Source organism: Somniosus microcephalus, chromosome 1 (genome assembly GCF_052327205.1).
Source record: "Somniosus microcephalus isolate GS21.2 chromosome 1, FLI_Smic_1.0, whole genome shotgun sequence".
NCBI lineage: Eukaryota > Metazoa > Chordata > Chondrichthyes > Squaliformes > Somniosidae > Somniosus > Somniosus microcephalus.
The window spans coordinates 133,891,996-133,917,405 of record NC_140987.1 but is presented as its reverse complement, the minus strand read 5'-3'; the positions used below and the strand labels follow the sequence as shown (position 1 = coordinate 133,917,405).

General features: G+C 41.8%; 1 protein-coding gene across 1 annotated transcript in view; it reads right to left on the bottom strand.

Annotated features, from left to right (window-relative positions):
• Positions 1 to 25,410, bottom strand: part of LOC147124365 (guanine nucleotide-binding protein subunit alpha-14) — a 207,265-nt gene that overhangs the window by 14,183 nt on the left and 167,672 nt on the right. Inside the window, exons 3-6 of the mRNA XM_085985872.1 lie at positions 21,593 to 21,747; positions 11,617 to 11,745; positions 9,227 to 9,356; positions 7,676 to 7,829 (exon numbers count right to left, since the gene is read on the bottom strand). Of these exons, the coding sequence (XP_085841998.1) occupies positions 7,676 to 7,829; positions 9,227 to 9,356; positions 11,617 to 11,745; positions 21,593 to 21,747 (568 nt within the window). The remainder of the gene's footprint in view (positions 1 to 7,675; positions 7,830 to 9,226; positions 9,357 to 11,616; positions 11,746 to 21,592; positions 21,748 to 25,410) is intronic.

The window sequence follows — 25,410 nt, the reverse complement described above, 5'->3', positions numbered from 1 at the left end:
TGCTTTCACCACATGGACTGCAGAGGTTCAAGAAGGCAGCTCACCACCACCTTCTTTAGGGCAGTTAGGGATGGGCAATAAATTCTGGCCTTGCCAGCGACGCCCACATCCCGTGAATGAATAAAAAGAAATTATTGAATCAAGCAGCAGCTCATAAATTTCAGAATGTGTTGAACGAAATACATGTGGGCTAAAGAATGCCAGATAAAATTTAATGCAATCAAGTGCAAAGTACTGCACGTAGCTAAGAAAAATAAGCAACATGTACTGCATTAATGGTGATTAAGTAGCTAATGGTGAAATTGAAAGAAACCTAGGAGTCCTACTAGACACAAGACTAAACATGTCCAACCAATGTAGAGCAACAATCAACAAAGCCAATAGAATGTTGAACTGCATAGTGAAACCAATGCAAGTCAGGGAATGTCATAATCAAACTATACAGTAAATCATCAGACCACACATTGAGTACGCTGTCCAGTTCTGGTTCGCAAGGCACAAGTGAGACATTAAAACAATGGAGCAGAGAAGAGCCACAACATTAATTCCTAGTATCAAATATCTAAGTTATGAGGAAAGACTGGAGAATCTTGAACTTTTCAACCTGGAAGGAGGCACCTGTGAGGTAATCTTATAGGGGTATAGAAGATAGTTAATAGTATGGAAAAGGTAAATCAAGAATATTACTTATTAAATTAGGAGAAATGTAAGAAGTCACACAACACCAGGTTATAGTCCAACAGCTTTATTTGAAATCACAAGCTTTCGGAGCGCTGCTCCTTCGTCAGGTGAAGTGGAGAAATGCATAAAGACACAGCTTATATAGTCAGAGAATAATGTCAGATGTTTACAGGTAATCTTTCCAACTGCCATTTATCACACCTCGGCAGAGAGATAATCACAGCAATCAAAGGTGTGAATGGTGTCCAAACAGGTCAGTCAGGAAAACATTACATCTTTGATTGCTGTGATTATCTCTCTGCCGAGGTGTGATAAATGGCAGTTGGAAAGATTACCTGTAAACATCTGACATTATTCTCTGACTATATAAGCTGTGTCTTTATGCATTTCTCCACTTCACCTGACGAAGGAGCAGCGCTCCGAAAGCTTGTGATTTCAAACAAAGCTGTTGGACTATAACCTGGTGTTGTGTGACTTCTTACATTTGTCCACCCCAGTCCAACTCCGGCATCTCCACACCATAAATTAGGAGAGTAATACAAGGGGACATTGGTTCAAAGCAGTAAAAGGCAAATTTAGGACAGATATCAGGAAATTCTTCTTCACACAGTGATCAACAGATAGAATGGACTTCCAGATAGAGTAGTGGAGGCAAAAACCCTGGAATCATTTCGGAAACAACTGGATCCTACGATGAGGGAACGTAAGGAACTTTCTGGATGGATGAATTTAGATGTGCCCAACGGCACTGTTCAAGTGTAACTATCTTTCAATCTTCCTCCAGCTAAATATTGTCAACATCTTCGGCCCCCACCAAAAAAATCTGTACCCTCACTAGCCACCGTCTCAGGCTGAAGCAATCTCGGCATTCTCTACGATCCCGAGCTGAACTTCCAACCCCCAACCTCCCAGAGATGCCGGGGAACATAGGGTCTGATGAAATGGAGGAACTAAAAGAAATCAGTATTTGTCAGGAAATGGTGTTAGGAAAATTGATGGGACTGAAGGCCGATAAATCCCCAGGGCCTGATGGTCTACATCCCAGGGTACTTAAGGAAGTGGCCCTAGAGATAGTAGATGCATTGCTGGTCATCTTCCAGAACTCGATAGACTCTGGAACAGTACCCATGGATTGGAGGGTAGCTAATGTTACCCCACTATTCAAAAAAGGTGGTAAGAGAAAAAGCGGAGAATTATAGACCGGCAAGCCTGACATCGGTAGTGGGGAAAATGCTAGTCTATCATAAAAGATGTAATAGCAGAGCACTTGGAAAGCAGTGACAGGATCGGACAAAGTCAACATGGATTTACAAACGGTAAATCATGCTTGACTAATCTACTGGAATTTTTTGAGGATGTAACTGGTAAAATAGATAAGGGAGAACCAGTGGATGTGGTGTATTTGGACTTTCAGAAGGCTTTCGATAAGGTCCCACATAAGAGATTAGCGTGCAAAATTAAGGCACATGGGATTGGGGGCAAGGTATTGACTTGGATAGAGAACTGGTTGGCGGACAGAAAGCAAAGAGTTGGAATAAACGAGTCGTTTTCCGAGTGGCAGGCAGTGACTAGTGGGGTACCGCAAGGATCGGTCCTAGGACCCCAGCTGTTCACAATCACAGAAAAATCAATCACAAAAACCCCACAATGCAGATAGAGGCCATTTCGGCCCATCGAGCCTGCACCGACACATATCCCACCCGATCCCCGTAACCCCTACACCAACACATATCCCACCCTATCCCCGTAACCCCACGTATTTAATCCCCCTAACACTAAGGGTCAATTTATCATAGCCAATCAACCTAACCCGCACATCTTTGGACTGTGGGAGGAAACCGGAGCACCCGGAGGAAACCCACGCAAACACGGGGAGAATGTGCAAACTCCACACAGACAGTCACCCGAGGCCGGATTCAAACCCGGGTCCCTGGCGCTGTGAGGCAACAGTGCTAACCACTATGCCACCGTGCTGCCAATATATATTAATGATCTGGACGAGGGAATTGGATGTAATAACTCCAAATTTGCAGACGACACAAAGCTGGGTGGGAGGGTAAGCTGTGAGGAGGATGTCGTGAAACTCCAGTACGATTTGGACAGGTTGGGTGATTGGGCAGAAACATGGCAAATGCACTATAATGTAGATAAATGTGAGGTTATCCACTTTGGTGGCAAAAACAGGAAGGCAGATTATTTGAATGGCAATAGATTGGGAGAAGGGGAAGTGCAAAGAGACCTGGGTGTTATTGTGCACCAGTCGCTGAAGGTAAGCATGCAGGTGCAGCAGGCGGTTAAGGCGGCAAATGGTATGTTGGCCTTCGTAGCAAGAGGGTTCGAGTACAGGAACAAGGATGTCTTGCTACAGTTGTACAGGGCCTTGGTGAGGACGCACCTTGAGTATTGTGTGCAGTTTTGGTCGCCTTACCTGAGGAAGGACGTTCTTGCCATGGAGGGAGTGCAGCGAAGATTCACCAGGCTGATACCTGGGATGGCAGGAATGACGTATGAGGAGAGATTGTGTTGATTGGGCTTATACTCACTGGAGTTTAGAAGATTGAGAGGGCTCTCATCGAAACCTATAAAATTCTGTCAGGCCTGGACAGACTAGATGCAGGAAGGATGTTTCTGATGGCCGGGGAGTCCAGAACCAGGGGTCATAGTCTAAGGATAAGGGGTAAGCCATTTAGGACTGAAATGAGGAGGAATTTCTTCACCCAGAGAGTGGTGAACCTGTGGAATTCTCTACCACAGAGGGCGGTGGAGGCCAGTTCATTAAATATATTCAAGAAAGAGTTGGATATATTTCTTGAGGCTAAAGGGATCAAGGGATATGGGGAGAAGGCAGGGACAGGGTACTGAATTTGGATGATCAGCCATGATCTCATTGAATGGCGGAGCAGGCTCGAAGGGCCGAATGGCCTACTCCTGCTCCTATCTTCTATGTTTCTATATCCTCACCATCAGAAAGACTACATATTTCCACCATCATAGTATCGATCACCTCTGTCCCTACGTGATCCATGCCTTAGTCACCTCAAGACTCAACTATTGCAATGCTCCACTGCCCAGCCTTTCATCCTCCAACCGCCGCTCGTCCAAAACTTCTCGCATCCTATCCTGCACTAAAGCCCTGCTCACCCATCTCCACTGTCCTTTCTGATCTATAATTGTTTCCAAAGCCCCAGCTATAACATTTTCATCCTTGTGTTTTGATTCTTCCGTGGCCTTGCCCCTTCCTATTTCTATAACCTCTTCCAGCACAACCCCTCCCCCCTTCCTATCTCACCAAGATTGGCACTCTTTAAAAAAAAACTATAAAGGAAACAGGACTAGGTGGAATTAATTCAATGCTCAAGAAAATTATAATATTAAGAAGCACTGTCAATAAAGTTTCGTAACCCATTAGAGGAAAAATGACTTAAGCTACTGATCCTACAAATTAGGAGTCTATTCACTTGAAATCTTTAGCAGGAAAATTACAGAAGTTTCTTACAACAACAACTTATATTTATATATTGCCTTTAACATAGTAAAATGTCCCAAGGCACTTCACAGGAGTGTTATAAAACAAAATTTCAGGGCGAGCTACATAAGGAGAAATTAGGGCAGATGACCAAAAGCTTGATCAAAGAGGTAGGTATTAAGGAGCGTCTTAAAGCAGGAAAGAGAGGTTCAGAGGCAGAGTGGTTTAGGGAGGGAATTCCAGAGCTTCGGGCCCAAGCAGCTGAAGGCACGGCCACCAGTGGTTGAGTGATTAAAATCAGGGACGCTCAAGAGGGCAGAATTAGAGGAGCGCAGATATCTCGGGGGATTGTGGAGCTGGAGGAGGTTACAGAATAGGGAGGGGAAAGGCCATGGAGGGATTTGAAAGCAAGGATGAAAATTTTAAAATTGAGGTGTTGCTTAACTGGGAGCCAATGTAAGTCAGCGAGCACGGGGGTGATGGGTGAACGGGACTTGGTGCGAGTTAGAAAACATAAGAAAACATCATAAGAAATAAGAGCAGGAGTAGGCCATATGGCCCCTTGAGCCTGCTCTGCCATTCAAGATCATGGCTGATAATCGACCTCAACTCCACTTTCCCGCCTGATCTCCATATCCCTTGATTCCCCTAGAGTCCAAAAATCTATCTATCTCAGCCTTGAATATACTCAACGACTCAGCATTCATAACCCTCTGAGGCATCAGCAGCCGAGTTTTGGATGACCTCAAGTTTACGTAACTTAGAACATAGGAGGCCAACCAGGAGTGCGTTGGAATATTTAAATCTAGAGGTAACAAATGCATGTTAGAAATCATGGGTGTCCAAAACGTATATGGTTATGCGAACAAAATTGTGACGCAAATAATGCTGTATTTACATGATTGTATTAGAACTAGGGACAAAATGTCTCTTCAGACTAGTCTTAGATTAATTAGATAGATGCTTAGAATCTGCTTATGTTTTGGTTCCCTGCGGATGTTATAACATTTTGCACTGTGGCGGTCAGATATGACCTTATTTCCAGGCTAGCTCTCTGCTGTTTATGTGCTCGGAAGGATGTTTTAGGCCCAATGCCTATATTTCTTCTATCATTACTAATAACCATGTTATAATACTAAGGTAGGAATCAGAGTTAGCTTAATAGAACTGCTTATGAAGATAAATAAAAGTTAATTAGTTGAAAGACATAGAATAAAAGGAATTTAGAGGAGTTAAGGTATCCATCTCAGGATGGACAGTCTGTTAGGTTAAAGGGAGATAGTTTGGATAACGGCAGGATGAGCATGACAACACTGACGTGGGCCCCTTGATGGAGAGGGTACGAGGTCAGGCCTTGTACTTGCTGCGCCAGGGGGGATAGGGACAAGGGAGATATGAGAAATTCCGATGGGTAGGCCTTCAAAACGTATAAACAATAAAGCATGTGTAATGATTGTGAAGACCCCTCCTGTAGGGGAGGAATTTCATCCAAGAATCGAGACAAAGAACTTGATGCCCCATTGGGTAATGAGGTTTTAGGAGAACCTCTATAGGGTAAATGGTCTTGTGTATTTAGCCTCAGGCCCACCCCTAAAAAGAGAATAAAATAACACTCTGAGGGTTTGCCCATACAGATGGTGGAGGGGAGAGCCAAACAGTAGTTGGGTTGATCGAACGCTCTTTTGAGAGTGATCCCATGCTCACCAACTCAAAGGCTCTGGAGAGTGAGAGGCCGGAAGCCAGAGAACTGTTCACGCACGCCAGCCGTCTATCCGATCAGCACCAGTACCAGCTGCTGGTCATGGTCATATGTTTTTGCTGTATAAGTAGCATGTTATATTCCGTCTTAAACTCTGATTAAACACAATGGGGGAGAAATTCGGTATCGCCCCGCTTAGGGCGCAATTATCGGCCGGGCGCAAAGTTTAGCGCCTGGCGCTAATTATCGCCTCCGACTGCAAACTTGGCTTCTATCGCCCCCAGAGGTGATTGGAGCACTAAATCAGGCGCTACACACCTCTCAAGGCGCTAACGCCGAGGAGTGAGGCGCTACCTCAGAGTGCTGGCGAAGCTCAGGTGATGTCAGTCAGCAATGGATCACAGACACACTAGCGCCGGTAGAGAGGCATTGGAGGAGAATGGAGTGGTCAACCATCTCAAAGGCTGCAGACAGGGCGAGAAGGACGAGGAAGGACAGTTTACCTTTGTCACAGTAATATAGGATGTGACTTTGATAAGAGCCATTTCTGTACTGTGGCAGGCGAGGAAACCTGATTGGAGGGGTTCAAACATGGAGTTCTGGGAAAGATGGGCACGGATTTGGGAGGCGACAACACGTTCAGAGAACTGTTAACAAGATCAGCTAACATGGGAACCAGAAAAGGAAGTTGGGTGGTCAGCAGTTTAGTGGGAATAGGGTCAAGAGATATAATAAAGAAAATAATTCAAGAGCATTGAACAGGAGTGAAAGCAATAATTCCAAGCAAACACTTGTACACAAATAGCAAATCAAGCTAACAAACTCCTAATGCACTACTGATTGTCATGTTTGTGATCATGAACTGATAGAAAAAACGGAGGAAAGCAGCTATTGGGCCAGTAATTCCGGTCCCAACGCGCGAGTACGGACGGGGTACTCACGCGTGGGCCCGTTGGAAGTGCCGGATTTCAGCATGCGTGGGAAACCGGCATTTCCTCTAAGGGGTTCAGAGGTCCAACGCGTGCGCGCAGGACTCTGCGCGCACGCGTTGAACTTCCTTCTTTTTGACAGGTTTGCCCGTGTGTAAGGGCCTGAACTTTTTAGAAATGTAAAAAGGAGGCGTAAGGACTTGATTCTTTAAGGTAAGTGGTCTATTATTTAAAATTATAACATTTTTTCCACAACTTTATTGTTTTTAAGGACTTTACAGTAAGGTAAGTTTATTATTAGACCCGATTTCTTAAAAAAATTATTTTTTTCAAAAATTTGATTAATTGTTTAAAATAGTTTTTTAAAGTTATTTATAGTTCATTTAATTAGTGGGATGTTTTAAAAAAATTTATTTAAAGTTTAAGTAGTGTTTTGGGCGCCCGTAGTTTTCATGAGTTTGACAGTTCTTACTATCAAACTCATGAATGAAGTTTCCCCTCCCCTGATTGGCTGCCCAGTGCTCACCTGATCCCAGCCGGCACATCGCACTAACTACGCCGCTGGATCAGGCAAGCACAGCGCGCCGACATCTGAACCGGGCCAGTGGCAGGAATTCCAAGCAGTCCCAGGCTTCAGCTGTCGGCGCGTCGGGTAAGTGCACATCGGGGGCTTGCACGCGCGGCAAGCCCCCGATCCTAATTTCTGGGCCATATTTAAGAATATTGTGGGAATAAATATATACATTTGTTTTAATCTTGACGCACCATTGTTTTCAAACAGCAGACAACTTCAGTTTTAAATTATTTAATTTTTAAACCAACACAAGACCCATTCAGCCAGTGTGAAAAGTGTTCAAGTACTATTATAAATGGATCAAATTACATCCATAAAACACTCACCATTATATTCTGGGAAATAATCAACTAGATGAGAATACATGATCTTCTCTTCTAGGAGATCCTTCTTGTTCAAGAAGAGAATGACTGAGGAGCTGTGAAACCAGGGATAGGTGATAATCGTCTTAAATAGTGCCTTGCTCTCTTCCATTCGATTCTAAAAAGGAAAATATAAAGCACTCCTATATTAAACAGATACAAATGTTAAGACACGATAGCAAATAGCCAACAGTGGAAACCTTCCCCACTGTATCTTTGTTTCAGAGCATTCCAAAGATATCTTGGAAAGTTGATTCCGTATAATGCCTGTATAACCCCAGTTTACTTGCTTACAAAAAAAACTCTCAAAATTCTCTAGAGCAGCCTGCACTAAACAGTATTATTTATGAAAGGTTTTTATAAATTGAGGCACTCTTCTTGGCTCAGATTTTCCCACCTCGGCGATTTTGGTGATGCACTCCGATCCTCCAGTGGTGAATTGATTTTAAAGTTTACTGAAAACTGATTTGAATATGCCACAGCGAGGATGGTGATGAATCAGAAGTGGCGCAGCCAATGACCAGTAAATGGATTTTGTTTTAAGGAAGAGAACCGATGACGGCCATCTTGATCTTCCTCCAAATGGATTTGAGTTTTTAAAAAAAAAAATCATGTATACAGAATTATAACAAAGCAGAACCAGAATCTACAGCTTTTACATTGGAAGTTGAACAATTGATTGCCAGCTTCAGTTTAAAAAAAGTTACTTTGGATTCCAATTTTCATTAAGCTGCTTCATTATTTACAATTAGAGAAAAATTAAAAAATCAGACCGTTGAGGCTTGCTGGTGCTCCACTTCATCCATTTGGTATTATTTTCATTGAGTAATTGCGCGTTTCATTTGAGTTGTAAGGTCTATTGAAGTCTCAATTTAAAAATAAATAGCAAGCTTATACAGAACGGACATTAAACAATGTTCTTTGAAGTTAGTTTTATTTTGAACTCTAAAAGGGATGATAAACATACACCAGTTGGTGAAACTGGACTCTCTGGTGTTTTTACGGATGTTTATTTTTACCTGGAAGAGCATAAAATTGTTGCTTGAGCTTCAGGTCTTTGCTGAAACATCTTTCTTTGCTATGTCTTTATAACTCAGATCATTATTATCTGTACTGCTAAAGAATTAATTTCCTTTCAGAGCTCAAAATTACTTTCAGCGTCATTTAAAATTAAAAGTCTGATTTAGTGAATAAATTATAAAGTCCGTATTATTTAAGTCTAAATAGCAGCGGCATGGAAACAGGCTTAAATTCAGGAAAATGGCAATTGCCATTGTTGTCCATTGGGGGCGAAGCTATGATAAATGTCTTCTAACTAGGTTTGGCGAGGGCAATGGCGTAAAGGTTCCAGAAAAATAAGGAGTGGCATAATTAATGGCGCAAGTCACTTACTTCATAATTTCCTCTAATCTTTGCACCTTTCAAGGGTCCCTACGGCAGAGGCAATGGTGCAAGTCCCCAGAAAATTCTGGGCCTTGCGACAATCTTATTATACCATTACTGATAAACAATTACCTCATTATCACACTCGGCCAAAACCTGATCATATTCACTTAGTGCAACTAAGAAAATGATTGAGGTGACATTCTCAAAACAATGAATCCACTTCCTTCGTTCAGACCTCTGGCCTCCAACATCTACCATCCTACAAAGTAAAGCAAAAAACATTTGAAAATGCAATTTCCAAACAACATTAAAATTAATAGTCATGAGGATTCTTACTGAATTATGCAAAACACATAGCATCTTACTGAACTTAATTTTTCATAATAGAGTGCAACCAGTAAGAGTATCAGAGATTTCTACATTATTTATAATTCTCATTTTCAACATAAAGGAAACTTTGTGTTATCCGGAGGCTAACTGTCCGGAATGTTCGAGCCACCGGCAAAAATCAGGTGCCATTTTCGTTAGGTTTTTTTTCTTGTTGCTTTTTTCCTCAACAGTCAAGCTCTGCAAGGTCTGCTGAAGCTGTTGCTAAGCTAGAGACGCTACAGAGACGCTTGGACTGTTTAGGAGCTGTTGCCAACAGGGTTTGTTGACAGATACGGAGCTCAGAAGCTTCCGTATCTTTCAACATTAGCGCTGGAGTGTCCGGCAGTTTTGAGGGAACGGCAACAGCTCGGTCCCGTCGGTGCCGGATAGCACAAAGTTTCTTGTAGTATCAATCATAAAAAATATTCATAAAATGTTAAAAGGATCAATAGAATCATCCTGAATAGCACCAATTACAAATTAGATTTTTATCCAAACTTTGCGTCGTGTTATGTGCAAGATAAACTTCACTAGCATTTAAAAAAAAAATCATCTCCCCACTTCTACCTGTTTTTTTCCCCCCCAACATGCACAGTTTGCCAGATAACCAATAGCACTGGATCAACTGAATCCAGAAATCAGATGCATTCACAGATGTTTCAGACACAACTCACTTGCATATATTAAGAACAAAAAGCAAATTGCAAGTATTTGCAGCTGATGTCCTCATGCTGGGGTACAATCTACAGCCTACTATGGAGTATTTTACTCCATAGGCACGTCTGGCTAAGAATCTCTGGCATCCAAACTGACCTACTCGCAAAACTTTTAAAGATTCTTTTCAAGTGAAAGAATTTCTTTAAAGAGCAAATTGAGAATACAAATAGTTTTTCATGAAGCAAGAGAGTTGAAAAGCCATTCCCAGTATGAATTATTGGTTCAACCTTGTCCAACTAAGCATCACCTACAAAATGGAACCAGGACTCTTCAAGTAACAAGGGACTAAGTTTAAAAAGCCTAGGTGGGAAAACTCATAACAGCCTAAAAGAAAGCTCGCTATACTGGTATCGCCAGCAGGAGGCAGGATTTTTTTTTGCCAGATGGGACTTCATTGACCTACTTGCATTGGTGAGAGAAATATTTAAGGGAGCTTGACTTTCAGAGAAGCTTTCAATAGTTCATACAAACAAGTTAATTACAACAATCAGATAGGACTCCCATCAGTGAGGCTTTTGGCTTTAAATATAAAGAAACTTTTTTTATCTCAATACTTGGAAGAGGAATTCCCTTACTGACACACAGAGTACCTCATGATCCTGAGAGATTCCTACATTTTTATCTCCAAGTAGTCTCAGATTATAAATGTTGTTACATGAACACTGGCTAACCAGCACTGGTGCACAAGGATGCACACTTTCTTGTAGAAATAGGACTGTCATTGTAAGTATTTGTGGTTCAATGTTCAAGGAGTAAATTATCAATTCAAGTACTCATTTTTGGCCAAACATCAGTACCCAGGATGTTGAAAGTGGCTCGTCAGCAGCTGTATTTCAGCTATCAGAGTGCTTAGTGACAAAGTATTCAATATCCATTTGAACCTCAGGTAAATACAGTAGTCAAATTTATGTTATACTGTAGGTATTCGGGTTCACCTATGTAGGTATTGGACGAATTCCTACTTAATAATCGAGTTCGACTCCAGGAGAACAATCAAAAAGGTTTTTAATGCAGGAACAGAGGAATTCTAACAGGCTGCAGAGCTAGGTACAGGAGAGCCATAAAATAGGTCTTCACCAGACGGAGACGCCACGAGGACCGAGTAGGCAGTCCCGTGGGTTGCGTGATGATGTCATCGCGTTCTTCCCGTGCTTGGGTAGTCACGTGACTTGCGTGATGACATCATCGCGTTGGTCCGCGTCATCGCGTTAAAGAGAATTATGTCCGGTAAGTAAGGGACACTCGGTGGTACCGCTACAATACTTCTCCCAAACTATCTACATTTCCTGAATAAGTGATGCAAATGACTCTCAGTTTTTGCACAGAATATTCCCCTATCCATGACATTGTGTTTTGGTTTGGCCTGAGGTGGCATTACATTTTTCACATTGTGAAAAATCTACTGACCATGTGTAACTATGCAGTTTCAATACCTGAAGATTATGTTCTCCAAATCAAAAGGATATTCAATGATTCCAGTTGTTGGTACTCTGACCCGCAGTATATCTTGTTGGGTTGGTACATATATTGGCGAACTAATGCGGTCTACATCACTAAGGTAGCTGCAAAATGAAAACAGATTGATCAATGCAAGTTACAAAAACCTCCAATATGATCCTATGCATCACTGTTTAAGAAAAGCAGAATTAAAAGTGATGCAAGCAGCACTAACTGTGTTTCCTGTACGAGGATACCTAAATTTCTCTGAACACCAACATTTAATAGTTTCTCACCATTTAAAAATATATTCTGTTTTTGTATTCTTCCTACCAAAGTGAATAACCTCGCATTTCCTCATATTATACTCCATATGCCACCTTATTGCTGACTCACTTAACCTACTGTATATCCCTTTTCAGGCTCTTTTGTGTCCTCCTCACAGCTTACTTTCCCACCTAGTCTTGTATTGTCATCAAACTTGAATAAATTGCACTCGGTCCCTTCATCGAAGTCATTAATATAGATTGTAAGTAGCTGAGGCCCAAGCACTGATCCTCGCGGCACCCCACTAGTTACAGCCTGCCAACCTGAAAATGACCTGTTTATCCCTATGCCTCACTGGTCTTGTTTCCCTTAAAAGCAGAGGAAATAGTCTCTTCCTAGTCACTCTATTAAAGGCCTTCATGATGTTAATTATGTCGCAGCATGAGAATCACCTGCAATGGATTCTCTTCCCGCTCCTACACCATTACCTCTGGAGTCTCCCAAGAATCTATCCTCAACCACCACCCCCCCTTTTCTCATCTCCAGGCTGCCCCTCGGCAACATCATTCAAAAGCTCATCAGATTCCACATGTACGCTGATGACACCCAGCTCTACCGCACCACCTCCTTGCTCGGCCCCTCCACTGTCTCTGATTTGTCACACTGCTTGTCCAACATCCAGTATTGGATGAGCAGAAATTTCCTCCAACTAACTATTGGGAAGACCGAAGCCATTGTCTTCGGTTCCCACCACAAACTCCGTCCCCTAGCCACTGACTCCATCCCTCTCCCTGGCCACTGTCTGAGGCTGAAGCAGACTGTTCGCAACTTTGGTATCTTATTTGACCCCACGATGAGCGTCCAACTATACATCACCAAGACCCCCTAATTCCACCTCCAGAACATTGCCCGACTCTGCCCCTTCCTCAGCTCATCTGCTGCTGAAACCCTCATCCATGCCTTAGTTACCTCCAGACTTGACTATTCCAATGCTCTCCTGGCCGTCCTCCCATCTTCCACCCTCCATAAACTTGAACTCATCCAAAACTCTACTGCCCATATCCTAACTTGCACCAAGTCTACTTCACTCCGCTCCTCTGTGCTCACAGCTGGTGAATGGCCTGTGCGGGAACTCCGGTTTGGTCCGCGACCGTGCACCTTAGGGGAAACATTGCCGACAACCCTCAGATCTCTGCGCTCCTCCAATTCTGGCCTTTTGCCCATCCCCAATTTTAATCGCTCCACCATTTGCCTTTACCTGCCCAGACCACAGGCTCTGGAATTATCTCCCTAAACCTCTCTACCTCGCTTTCCTCCTTTAAGATGCTCCTTAAAATCTACCTCTTTGACTAAGCTTTTGGTCATCTGTCCTAATAGCTCATGTGGCTCGGTGTCAAATTTTGTTTGATGATTGCTCCTGTGAAGCACCGTGGGTCATTTTACTTCATTAAAGGTGCTATATAAATGCAAGTTGTTGTTGTTTAAAAACCTCTATTAAATCTCATTTCAACCTGCTGTGCACCTGTGGTAATAAGCCAAGTATGTCAAGTCTGTCCTCATAATTAGTTAATCATCCCTGGCGTCATTCCCTTTTATCACTTCAAAAGAAAGGTTGCCATTACAGAAAAGACATTAAAGTCATAGAGAGCATATACAGTGTAGGTTCTCTAGGATGATGCCAGAGATGGGAAACTATAGTTATTAGATACTGGGATTATTTCCACTAGAGCAGAGGCATTTACCAGTATAGTGGCGCTGCGAGATTACCACTGAACGCAAGAGAGCTTGTAAACCTGGAAAACAGCATTATCTTGTACAGTCACAGTTAGGAAAAGCCTTTCATCATTATCATTCAAGTACAGAAATGGAAATTCTATGAAAAATGTATATAGGTATTTAATCCCTCGAACAGAGCCAAACAGTAAGGTTTTGATCAATTGGCAATGCACATGCACCTTCCTTGTAAAAACATTTTTTTGGATGGTGCAAAGTATTGGTTGTGGTGCGACACAGTCCCATCATCACATTGCAACCAGATTTGTATAACCTGCTACTGACCTTTGGAGTGATTAATAATGAATAACTGCAGTTATTTTTGTACTGCACAGAGTTTTTGGGTCCTGTTCCACTTTCTGTGGCATTCCAACCTGGAATTGTTTTTCCCCCAAAGAACCTCGCCATGTATTCAAAAAATGTCTTGTAATCAAGTAGGGCAGCTTAATTTTAAATATATGCTAAATCTAAACAAATTTAGCCAAAATAAGTTTGTGCAGTTCCAATGTTAAGGCTAAGTACAGTCGACAGAATAGTATGATTTCTATTTGTTTACGGTAAAATTCTGACTTCTGCCAGTAATACAGTACATTATACTGGATTTATACACAACTCCAAAAACTCATGCAATTTGCATCTGTAGTTCCTATAAAAGGTAGCTTAATATTTTATAATATTTTCAAAGGTCTTCATTAAATAATCTCTTGCTGAATATAAGATAATTACACATGAGGAAGGCCATTCGGCCCATCTTAATTTACCCAGCCAGAAGCAACCTGCAGTCCCCCAAAATAGCATCCAATTGTTTCTCAAATGTTTCCAAGGTTTCCACCACCATTACTTTATCTGGGAGTCCACTCCATATGCTGATCATTCGCTATGTGAACAAGAATTTTCTGCTATCAGTCCTGCATTTGCCTTTTACTCGTTTGAGCCTGTATTCCCTTGTCCTACTCTCCCAATTTAATTTCAAATTTAAGACCACTGGGCAAAAGTTCCACCAGTTTTTCTCATAACTCAGACCGCTAACACTGGGAATAAGCCTGGCAGCTTTTGCCTGCCTCCAATGCTCGAATGTCTCCCTTGTGGCTCAGCAGCCAGAACTGGACAACATACTCAAGGTGTGGTTTGACCAGAGCCTTGTACAACTTGATCACAACCTCCTCTGATCTGTATTCTACTACTCCAACATTCATGTGGTTTTGTTTTATTGCTGCTCTGTTCCTGGGACTAGGGACAGGGTCACTGGCAAGGCTTGGAAGCTAAGCAGAGCCAGGCCTGGTTAGTACCTGGAGGGGTGACCATCAGGGAAGACCAGGTGCAGAAGGTCACGGAAGGAGCCCCGAGGAGGGGCGGTTGGTGAGAAGGTCACGGAAGGAGCCCCGGGAGGGGCGGCTGGTGAGCAGGCCCGGGCGTTGGGCTGAAGATTATCGGACAGGAGGAATGGTGGAAATGGAATGGCGGCGCGCACAGACGCAGCGGCTTTGCTTCTCCCAGGACGGTGCTATTTATGTTTAATGTTAATGTTATTTGTACTGGACTCATGGGAGCTTGCAAGATCACATTTCGTTGTTCATGTACTTGTGCATTGTACAATGACAATAAAAGCTGAATTATTATGATTGTTTGGATATGTTAAGCATTAATTGTATTAAAAATCCTAGATATCGCTCAATTTAAACCCTTGCTATTTAAAACCCGCCCCCACCCCCCCAACCAATCAAATCGTCCACTCCTTCCCCTTCCTTTTGTGAGCAGCATTTCCCAATTGACACCTTCAATGAGATAGCTCAGCACTGATGATATTTCCAAATCATACTGCATCCCCCACCCCCAAAGACTTTGATGGGACGAAAGGAACAGAGGAGGAGGAAAGGAGGAGAAAAAGCAGAGGAAGAGAAAAGGAAGTGCAAAGGAAAGGAAATGTGGTGAAGAAAGGAGGGGGAAGAGGGAAATATTAAAATAGCGCTATCTCCTACCTCTTTGCCTCTGAACTACCCGTTCAACCCCTGTATCTTTGCCTCCTCTTTTGCCCACTCTCCTCACCTAGCCTCTTCTCCCCTCCTCCAATTATCCCTTCTTTGTGTAGCATTTTACAATTGTCTGATTAAATTTTGTCTGCCATTGTTCTGCATAGTCACAAATCGCTGTTTCACCTGGAAGGAGTGTTTGGGGCCCTGGACAGTGGGAAGGGAAGAGGTAAAAGGGCATGTGTTGCATCTCCTGCGCTTGCACAGGAAGGTGTCGGGTGAAGGGGAAGGGGTGTTGAGGGTGATAGAGGTGTGGACCAGGGTGTCGCGGAGGGAGCGGTCCCTTCGGAATGCTGAAAGGGGTGCCCCAAAAACTCCTTCCAGGTGAAACAGCGTCTTACTTGTACTTCTTGCAATTTAGTATACTGTATTCGCTGCTCACGATGCGGTCTCCTCTACATTGGGGAGACCAAACACAGATTGGATGACCGCTTTGCGGAACATCTTCGTTCGGTCCGTAAGGGTGACCCCGAGCTTCCGGTCGCCTGTCACTTTAATTCACCGCTCCACTCTGACCTCTCTGTCCTTGGCCTCTTACACTGTTACAATGAAGCTCAACATAAGCTCGAGGAACAGCACCTCATCTTTGAATTAGGCACTTTACATCCTTCTGGACTCAATATCGAGTTCAACAACTTCAGCCCATAGCCTCTGCCCCTATCTTGTTTTTCTCTCTCTCACACATAGCAGCTGTTGATGATTCTGTCATTGCCATTTACACTTCATCTAGTCATCTTTTGTTTCTTAACTTGTCCCATTACCATCTCCTTTTGCCTGCACCACCATCCCCTTTGTCTCTTAATCTCTCCTGCCTTTCATCCTATCACAGATCTTCCCTTTTGTTCTTTCCTCCCCTCCCCCCTTTCCCTGCTCCTACACTTACTTAAAAACCTGTGCCATTTCCAACATTTTCCAGTTCTGACGAAGGGTCATCGACCTGAAACGTTAACTCTGTCTCTTGCCTGACCTGAACATTTCCAGCAATTTCTGTTTTTATTTCCTATTCCTCGATACCATTACCGTACAAATATCTATCAATCTTGGTTTTAAAAACTTCAATTGTCATACCATCCACAGCTTTTTGGGGAAGAGAGTTCCATATTTCGACTATCCTTTGCGTGAAAAAATGCTTCCTGATTTTGTTCCTTAATGCCCCTCCTGCAATTTTGACCACTTTGCATTGAGTTTGAATCCAGGTCATTTGTGTAAATTAGAAACAGTAACTTTCCCAGCACCGAGTCCTGAGACACCCCACTATGGACAGCCCTCAACTTTATTCCTCAAACCAATAATCATTATTTCTTACCCTAAAACCATAAGAACATAATAAGAACATAAGTCGTCGGAGCAGGAGTAGGCCATACGGCCCCTCGGGCCTGCTCCGCCATTCAATAGGATCATGGCTGATCCGAACCGAGACTCACGTCCACTTCCCTGCCCGCTCCCCGTAACCCCTAATTCCCTTATCAGCTAGGAAACTGTCTATCTCCGTTTTAAATTTATTTAATGTCGCAGCTTCCACAGCTCTCTGAGGTAGCAAATTCCATAGATTTACTACCCTCCGAGTGAAGAAGTTTCTCCTCATCTCAGTTTTGAAAGGGCAACCCCTTATTCTAAGATTATGCCGCCTAGTTCTACTCTCACCCATCAGTGGAAACATCCTCCCCGCATCCACCCGATCAAGCCCCCTCACAATCTTATATGTTTCGTTAAGATCACCTCTCATTCTTCTGAATTCCAATGAGTAGAGTCCCAACCTACTCAACCTTTCCTCATAAGTCAACCCCCTCATCTCCGGAATCAACCGAGTGAACCTTCTCTGAACTGCCTCGAGAGCAAGTATATCTTTTCTTAAATATGGAAACCAAAACTGTACGCAGTTTTCCAGGTGTGGCCTCACCAATACCCTGTATAACTGAAGCAAGACTTCCCTGCTTTTATACTCCATCCCCCTTGCAATAAAAGCCAAGATTCCATTGGCCTTCCTGATCACCTGCTGTACCTGCATACTAACCTTCTGCATTTCATGCACCAGGACCCCCAGATCCCTTTGTACTGTAGCACTTTGCAGTTTCTCTCCATTTAGATGATAACTTGCTCTTTGATTTTTTCTGCCAAAGTGCATAACCTCACACTTTCCAACATTATATTCCATCTGCCAAATTTCTGCCCACTCACTTAGCCTGTCTATGTCCTTTTGCAGGTTATTTATGTCCTCCTCACTCACTGCTTTCCCTCCCATCTTTGTATCGTCGGCAAACTTGAATACGTTGCACTTGGTCCCTTCCTCCAAATCATTAATATAGATTGTAAAGAGTTGGGATCCCAGCACTGACCCCTGCGGAACACCACTAGTTACTGATTGCCAACCCGAGAATGAACCATTTATCCCAACTCTCTGTTTTCTGTTAGATAGCCAATCATCCACCCATGCCAGTATATTACCCCCAATCCCGTGATTTTTTCTCTTGTGCAGTAATCTTGTGTGGCACCTTGTCAAATGCCTTTTGGAAGTCCAAATACACCACATCCACTGGTTCCCCTTTATCCACCCTGTTTGTTACGTCCTCAAAGAATTCGAGCAAATTTGTCAAACATGACTTCCCCTTCATAAAACCATGCTGACTCTGTCCGATTAAATTCTGCTTATCCAAATGTCCTGTTACTGCTTCCTTAATAATAGACTCCAACATTTTACCAACCACAGATGTTAGGCTAACTGGTCTATAGTTTCCAGCCTTTTGTCTACCTCCCTTTTTAAATAAGGGCGTTACATTAGCAGTTTTCCAATCTGCTGGGACCTTTCCTGAATCCAGGGAGTTTTAGAAAATTACCACCAATGCATCCACAATCCCTACCGCTACTTCTATCAAGACCCTAGGATGTAAGCCATCAGGTCCAGGGGGTTTAGCTGCCTTAAGTCCCATTATCTTACCGAGTACCATCTCCTTAGTGATTTTAATCGTGTTTAGCTCCTCCCCCCCATAGCCCCCTGTTTGTCCAGTGTTGGGATATTTTTCATGTCCTCTACTGTAAAGACTGATTCAAAATATTTGTTCAGCGTTTTTGCCATCTCCATGTTCCCCACTACTAATTTCCCGGTCTCGTCCTCTAAGGGACCAACATTCACTTTAGCCACCCTTTTTCTTTTTATAGAACTGTAGAAGCTCTTGCTATCTGTTTTTATATTTTTTGCTAGTTTACTTTCATAATCTATCTTCCCTTTCTTAATTAATCTTTTAGTTATTCTTTGCTGGCTTTTAAATGCTTCCCAATCTTCTATCCTCCCACTAGATTTGGCTACTTTATATGCCCTTGTTTTCAGTCCGATACTATCCTTTATTACTTTACTTAGCTACGGATGGCTGTCTTTTCTTTTACGCCCCTTTTTCCTCAGTGGAATATATTTTTCTTGAAAGTTGTGAAATATCTCCTTGAATGTACACCACTGCTCATATACCGTCTTACACCTTAATCTATTTTCCCAGTCCACTTTAGTCAACTCTGCTCTCATACCTTCATAGTCTCCTTTATTTAAGCGTAGTACGCTGGTTTGAGATCCAATTCTCACCCTCCAACTGAATTTGGAATTCAACCATGTTATGGTCACTCATTCCAAGGGGATCCTTTACTAGGACATTTTTTATTAATCCTGTCTCATTACACAGGACCAGATCTAAAATTGCCTGCCCCCTGGTTGGTTCAGTAACATACTGCTCAAGGAACCCGTCCCTAATGCACTCTATGAACTCTTCCTCAAGGCTGCCCTGCCCAATTTGATTTGTCCAGTCAATATGAAAGTTAAAATCTCCCATGATTATAGCTGTTCCCTTATTACAAGCCCCAGCTATTTCCCGATTTATACTCCGACCAATAGAGTTGCAACTGTTAGGAGGCCTATAGACTACGCCCACTAGTGACTTTTTCCCCTTATTATTCCTTATCTCCACCCAAACTGTTTCACTATCCTGATCCTTTGACCCAATATCATTTCTCACTATTGCAGTGATTCCATCCTTTATTAACATAGCCACCCCACCTCCCTTTCCTTCCTGTCTGTCCTTCCTAATTGTCAAATACCCCTGGATGTTTAGTTCCCAGTCATGGTCACCTTGCAGCCATGTTTCTGTAATGGCCACCAGATCATACCCATGTGTAGTTATTTGTACCGTCAACTCGTCTATTTTGTTACGAATGCTGCGTGCATTCGGATAAAGAACTTTTAAATATGTTTTGTGACAATTTATTCCTGCTTTTACCCCCTTTACTACTTTACCTTTATATATTCTGTCCCTTCCTGACACGCTCTGGTTTTTAATTCCCCCACTGTTACCTTGCTCTATTGCCTTCTCCGCTGACATTTTTATTTTTCGCTCTCTTGAAACCTCCCCCCCACTAATTAGTTTAAAGCCCTCTCTACAGCCCTAGTTATTCGATTCGCCAGGATTCTAGTCCCAGCACTGGCCAAGTGAAGTCCGTCCCAACGGAACAGCTCTCTCCTGTCCCAGTACTGGTGCCAATGTCCCAAGAAGCAAAACCCATTTATCCCACACCAGTCTTTGAGCCACGCATTTAACTCTCTGATTTTATTTACCCTAGCCAAATTTGCTCGTGGCTCAGATAGTAATCCAGAGATTATTACCCTTGTGGTTCTGCTTTTTAATTTGGCCCCTAGCTGCTCATACTCCTTCAGCAGAACCTCTTTCCTTGTCCTATCTATGTCGTTGGTACCAACATGGACCACGACAACTGGATCCTCCCCCTCGAAGTTTCTCTCCAGCCCAGAGGAGATGTCCTTAATCCTGGCAGGCAACACAGCCTTCGGGACTCTCGCTCTCGGCTGCAAAGAACCCTATCTATCCCCCTAATGATACTATCCCCTACCACTACAACATTTCTTTTTACTCCCCCCACTTGAATGGCCCCTCGTTCCACAGTGCTGTGGCCAGGTTGCTCATCCTCCCTGCAGTCCCCGTTCCCGTCCTCACAGGGAGTAAGAGCCTTGAACCTGTTGGACAAGAGCAAGGGCTGCGGCTCCTCCCAACACTACCTCCTGGATCCCTGTACCTGCCTCACTCATAGTCACACCCTCCTGTCCCTGACCACGGACTACATCTGAATTAGTTAATCTAATTGGTGTGACTACTTCCTGGAACACAGAGTCCAGGTAACTCTCCCCCTCCCTGATGTGTCGCAGTGTTTGAAGCTCGGACTCCAGCTCATATCATAACCAGTTTGTTATCCATTCCTATGGTTTATCCTGAACCCTCACAGCTTTGAGTTTAATTAGTAGCCTTTCATGTGGAACCTTGTTAAAAGTAATTTGGAAGTCGAGGAACACCATTTCATCAGGCTTACCACAGTCGAAGTGGATTGTCACTTCTTCAAAGAAGTCTAGGTGGTTGATTAGGCAGGATCTTCCCCTTCTGAATCCAAGCTAACTCATGTTACCTAGGTTACTGTTGTACAGATGATCCTCAACTAATAACAGAACTTGCTATATTTTGTTTAAGAAAACCCTGGATTAATAAAATGCTTAAATGGAATCAAGAAAAACTTTATGATCCTTTAGTTAAAAGCATTTTTGACAACGTGCAAGATTACTTTAATATTTCAGTTCACGGTAAATTTTAGTTACTTGAATAGAGTTGAGATATGATGCTCACCCGAGATAGTCTGTGGAGTTCAGAAATGCAGGAAAAAGGAAAGAGGAAAATAGATGCTTCTCAATAATATCACACACACAAGCTCCAATGCTCCAAAAGCCCATACATAAAAAAATCTTCTTCAGCTTTTTGCTACTGTCTTAACTCAAGCTAGATGTTAACAGAGGGATGGATGAAAGGCAGGAGACTCGACCAACCTTGAGGACGATAGTTTAGAACAAAAATTTCATACTTACTATTTGGCAGAATCGGACAACTGATATTCTCGTCGTCTGTCATAGCACTCCTGAATCCCAGGATCATTCCATAATTTTTTTATTGCTTCAACATATTTATCATCAAACGTGATTACTTTATCCACCTCCACTTCTCTGACCATATTTGCATTTTCCTATTAAAAATAATTTAGCATATTTAAGAGACTTGTCATATATATATATTATACATTCATTAAAACATAAATTGAAAAGAAGGAAACTTCTAATAGAAACGTCTCCATGGAAACCTATCTGGTGAGCATAAATTCTATTTGTCTGGTCATTGCTTTTAAAGGAACATGTCATAAAGTGTCAGAAGAGTAGAGTGTTGCGCAGATGTTTCCTTTAAACAACCATTCCCACAACTGGAATACACCATATAAGTACATCTTTATAATGGCAATATATCAATTCTGGTTGCATGAAGGTCTGGCCAAGAGGATTTTATTTTTAATTCATCTTGATACACATCATATTAAGGCTTCCAGTAGTTTTAAACATTCCAACTCTGAAAAACTTTACTATAATATTACTGTGTGACACAATAATATTCTCCATAGTGTGTATGAGGCATGTTGTGTATGGAGATTATAGCAAAAAAATAAAGAGTTCTTTTAACAACAATGGGTTATCTTCCAATAGCTCTTGCCTATAGCTATCAGTGGAGTGTATTTTTGAGACCGCTAGTTTCAGCAGCAAATTCACCACCAACACTTCCCAATCTTTCATTCTACCTATATTGAGTGTTAAAGATCCATTCACATCAATCAAATGATATTTCCTTTGAATGGAAAAAACTGAGTAATTCTGTAAAATAAATGAAATACTGAAGAAAATGTAGACACAAACAGTAAACAGCAAGTAGGGTCATTAACTACGCAACAGATATAAAAGTTAAAATACACAGTAAAAACTGACTGGCATTGCTTGCTGGTGTAAAAAAAAAACTAAAAAAAAATCAATCTGGGTATCACCAGTTCATGCGTTTATTAGTGAAGAATTAACCATGTGTAATTCTATTGCGTTTTCCTATTTATGGAGGATATCTGTGAAACCCTAAGTTTCAATCAGAGACAATTTAGTTAATAAAAAGGCAAAAACTGTCAGCATATCTAAAAATAATTCTGCAGAACTCCCCAAGTATATTATTGCACAGCTGAAAACTTTCAGCCAAAAGATTTCACTTTAGTCCTTCTCAGCGCTACTCATCAAACTACCTGTCTGAACTCCTTGTTGGTACTAAACGTCCATTCTTTTCAAACAGCATTTTAAGATTAATATCTGCAAAAACACATGAAACAATTTTGAATGCCGCTATACTATACAATGTACTGTAAACAGAACTCCATACCTTGAGGGTTAAAAAGGTCTGAAACCAAGGTTCTTAACACTAAATTAAATCATTGAATGATATAGATTAGCAATGGTCAACTGCAATTCTAATTGCACTTCTCCCTGGCAATGCCTCCTGTGCACTCGTCTCAAATTGTCATCAAGATAACAAGCGCCTGATGAGAGGAATGAGAACTTGCACGTAGAGTTCAATCAGTATGTGAAGGACTTAACTACAACCATTTTTCAGCAATTATATTTTTTTTAAATGATGAGCTCAGATTAACAAATTCAATTTCAAATATTACAGTATACTTTATAACTAAACAAGGACAAATTCAGATTGAATTTTAGTCAATACTTCTCTTATATAACAAGATTTGTAGCATCTTTTCTATATAGACACCACCCCCACCCGCCCAGACACTTGAATTTCTAGTTGTATCTGGCTTGAATCACTATACACAGTGTAATGCTTGACTGAATTGTAGCCTTTAGAATCAATCTCAAATCTTCCTTCTGCCTCCACTATAATCAGCAAGACTTTGCACTCAATTTTTCTAATTGACCATAACCCAACAACAATTACATCATATGAGTTGCAAGCTCATCAATGCTACACAGTGCCTGGTAGGATATTGTTTCCAGTCTTTGACTGCACATGTTTTACAATGTGTACATGTGAAACAGGAGAAGTAATGAATGCATCAAGTACCAGATAATACCGCAGGAACTTCAGGTTAGTACAATCCGCAGCACAGAGTAAATGAGGTAGTATTATACACAAGTGCAAAATCCAACGGTACAACTGTGTTCATTATTATTTTGGCAATAGTTTCAAGTTTTAAAACTGAATTTCAAACTGTATCAAATACCAATTAAAATATATCTGAAGAGCCCTGGCCAACTTTTTTTTGGGGGTTGGGGGGGGGGGGGGGGGGAAAAGAAAGACAGGAACAAGTCCTGCAACGTGCATACTTCACTGCAACATTGATTTATACTCCTTTAAAAAATATAGAATATATTGAGAATCAAAATAGGAGTTTGAATCACAGCAATTTGGTCGTAGGCTGTGCATTTATAAAACATTTTCTCTAAATTGTGCTACTTGTTTTATAATAATGCTAAATAAAGTAATTAGTGCTAATACCATACTGATACACTGTATTTGATAGGATAAATAAGAAGAAACTGTTTTCACTGGCAGGAGGGTCGGTAACCAGAGGAGTCAGATTTACGGTAATTGGCAAAAGAATCAGAGGCGATGAGGAGAATATTTTTTTACGCAGCAAGTTGTTGTGATCTGGAATGCACAGCCTAAAGGGGTGGTGGAAACAGATTCAATAATAACTTTCAAAAGGGAATTGGATAAGTATTTTAAAAGAAAAAAATTGCAGGGCTATGGGAAAGAGCAGGAACGGCACAATGGGCCAAATAGCCTGCTACTATACTGTATGAGTCTATGTCTGACTATTTTTATAAACACAATTCTCATTTAGTCTTGAGAGGAAGAGGAGGGTGGCAAAGGAGACTTATCTTTACCCTTTATTTAACCTTTGCTTCCCATGCATCTGCAGGCTCTGCAAGCTCAGGAATAAACAAACAGAAAAAAAAAGATGCAGTCAAATACAAATTTGTTTACTCTTTGCTGTCTACTTGCAAAAGCTGTGTTTACCACAGCCTTTCTGAAATCTTTGTAAGAAATTTGGTTAATGTGCATCCTGAATCATTTTACATTGGTTAAAGTTGTAGCACTATCTGAAAAGCCCATCAAAAGAGTTTTTAAAAGTACATGGATTAGATGTAGTTGATCATTTTCCCTCATTAAAATACTATCGTTGCAACTGAAATAAATTTAGTCAGTTCATGACAGATGAATTATACAGTACGTCACCAAGTTGAAACCTGTTGAAAAAAACAATGCTACCTTCGTAAATAACTGGGAACATTACCAGAACAAAAAGGACTGGTACAGGAGAGATGGGCTGCAGCTTAGTCAAATAGGGACAAAGACACTTTTAGGGAACATTGAGGCAGCAATTGAAAATCATTGGCAGAGTAAAGAGGAGGGGGAAAGAGAGCAGGGAGATAACTGGATTCCATATGAAATGGATCACAGGGTAGATGGTAGTCAATAGGTGGGTATAGACACAGTAACCCTGAGAAAAACACACATACAGGAGCACAGGGGAAAAAAACTGACATTGGGAGACACAAAAAAGGAGGCGAAGCCATAGTGGGTGAATATCTTTGGGGCTACGCCAGCTCCTCTGCTGTAACTTTGTGTGTTCATGTGCATAAGCAGGACTTCAGTCCTGTGGAAATTCACCTCCAGATATGTCCAGGACAACTAGGAGGTAAATTAAGTTGATCCTGTAAGAAAGGGTAAGCCACAGAAAGAACGACTCCGGTTAGAAATTTGTAACGTGAATAAATCCAACCTAGCACAAGAGGTTGGCTAGAAA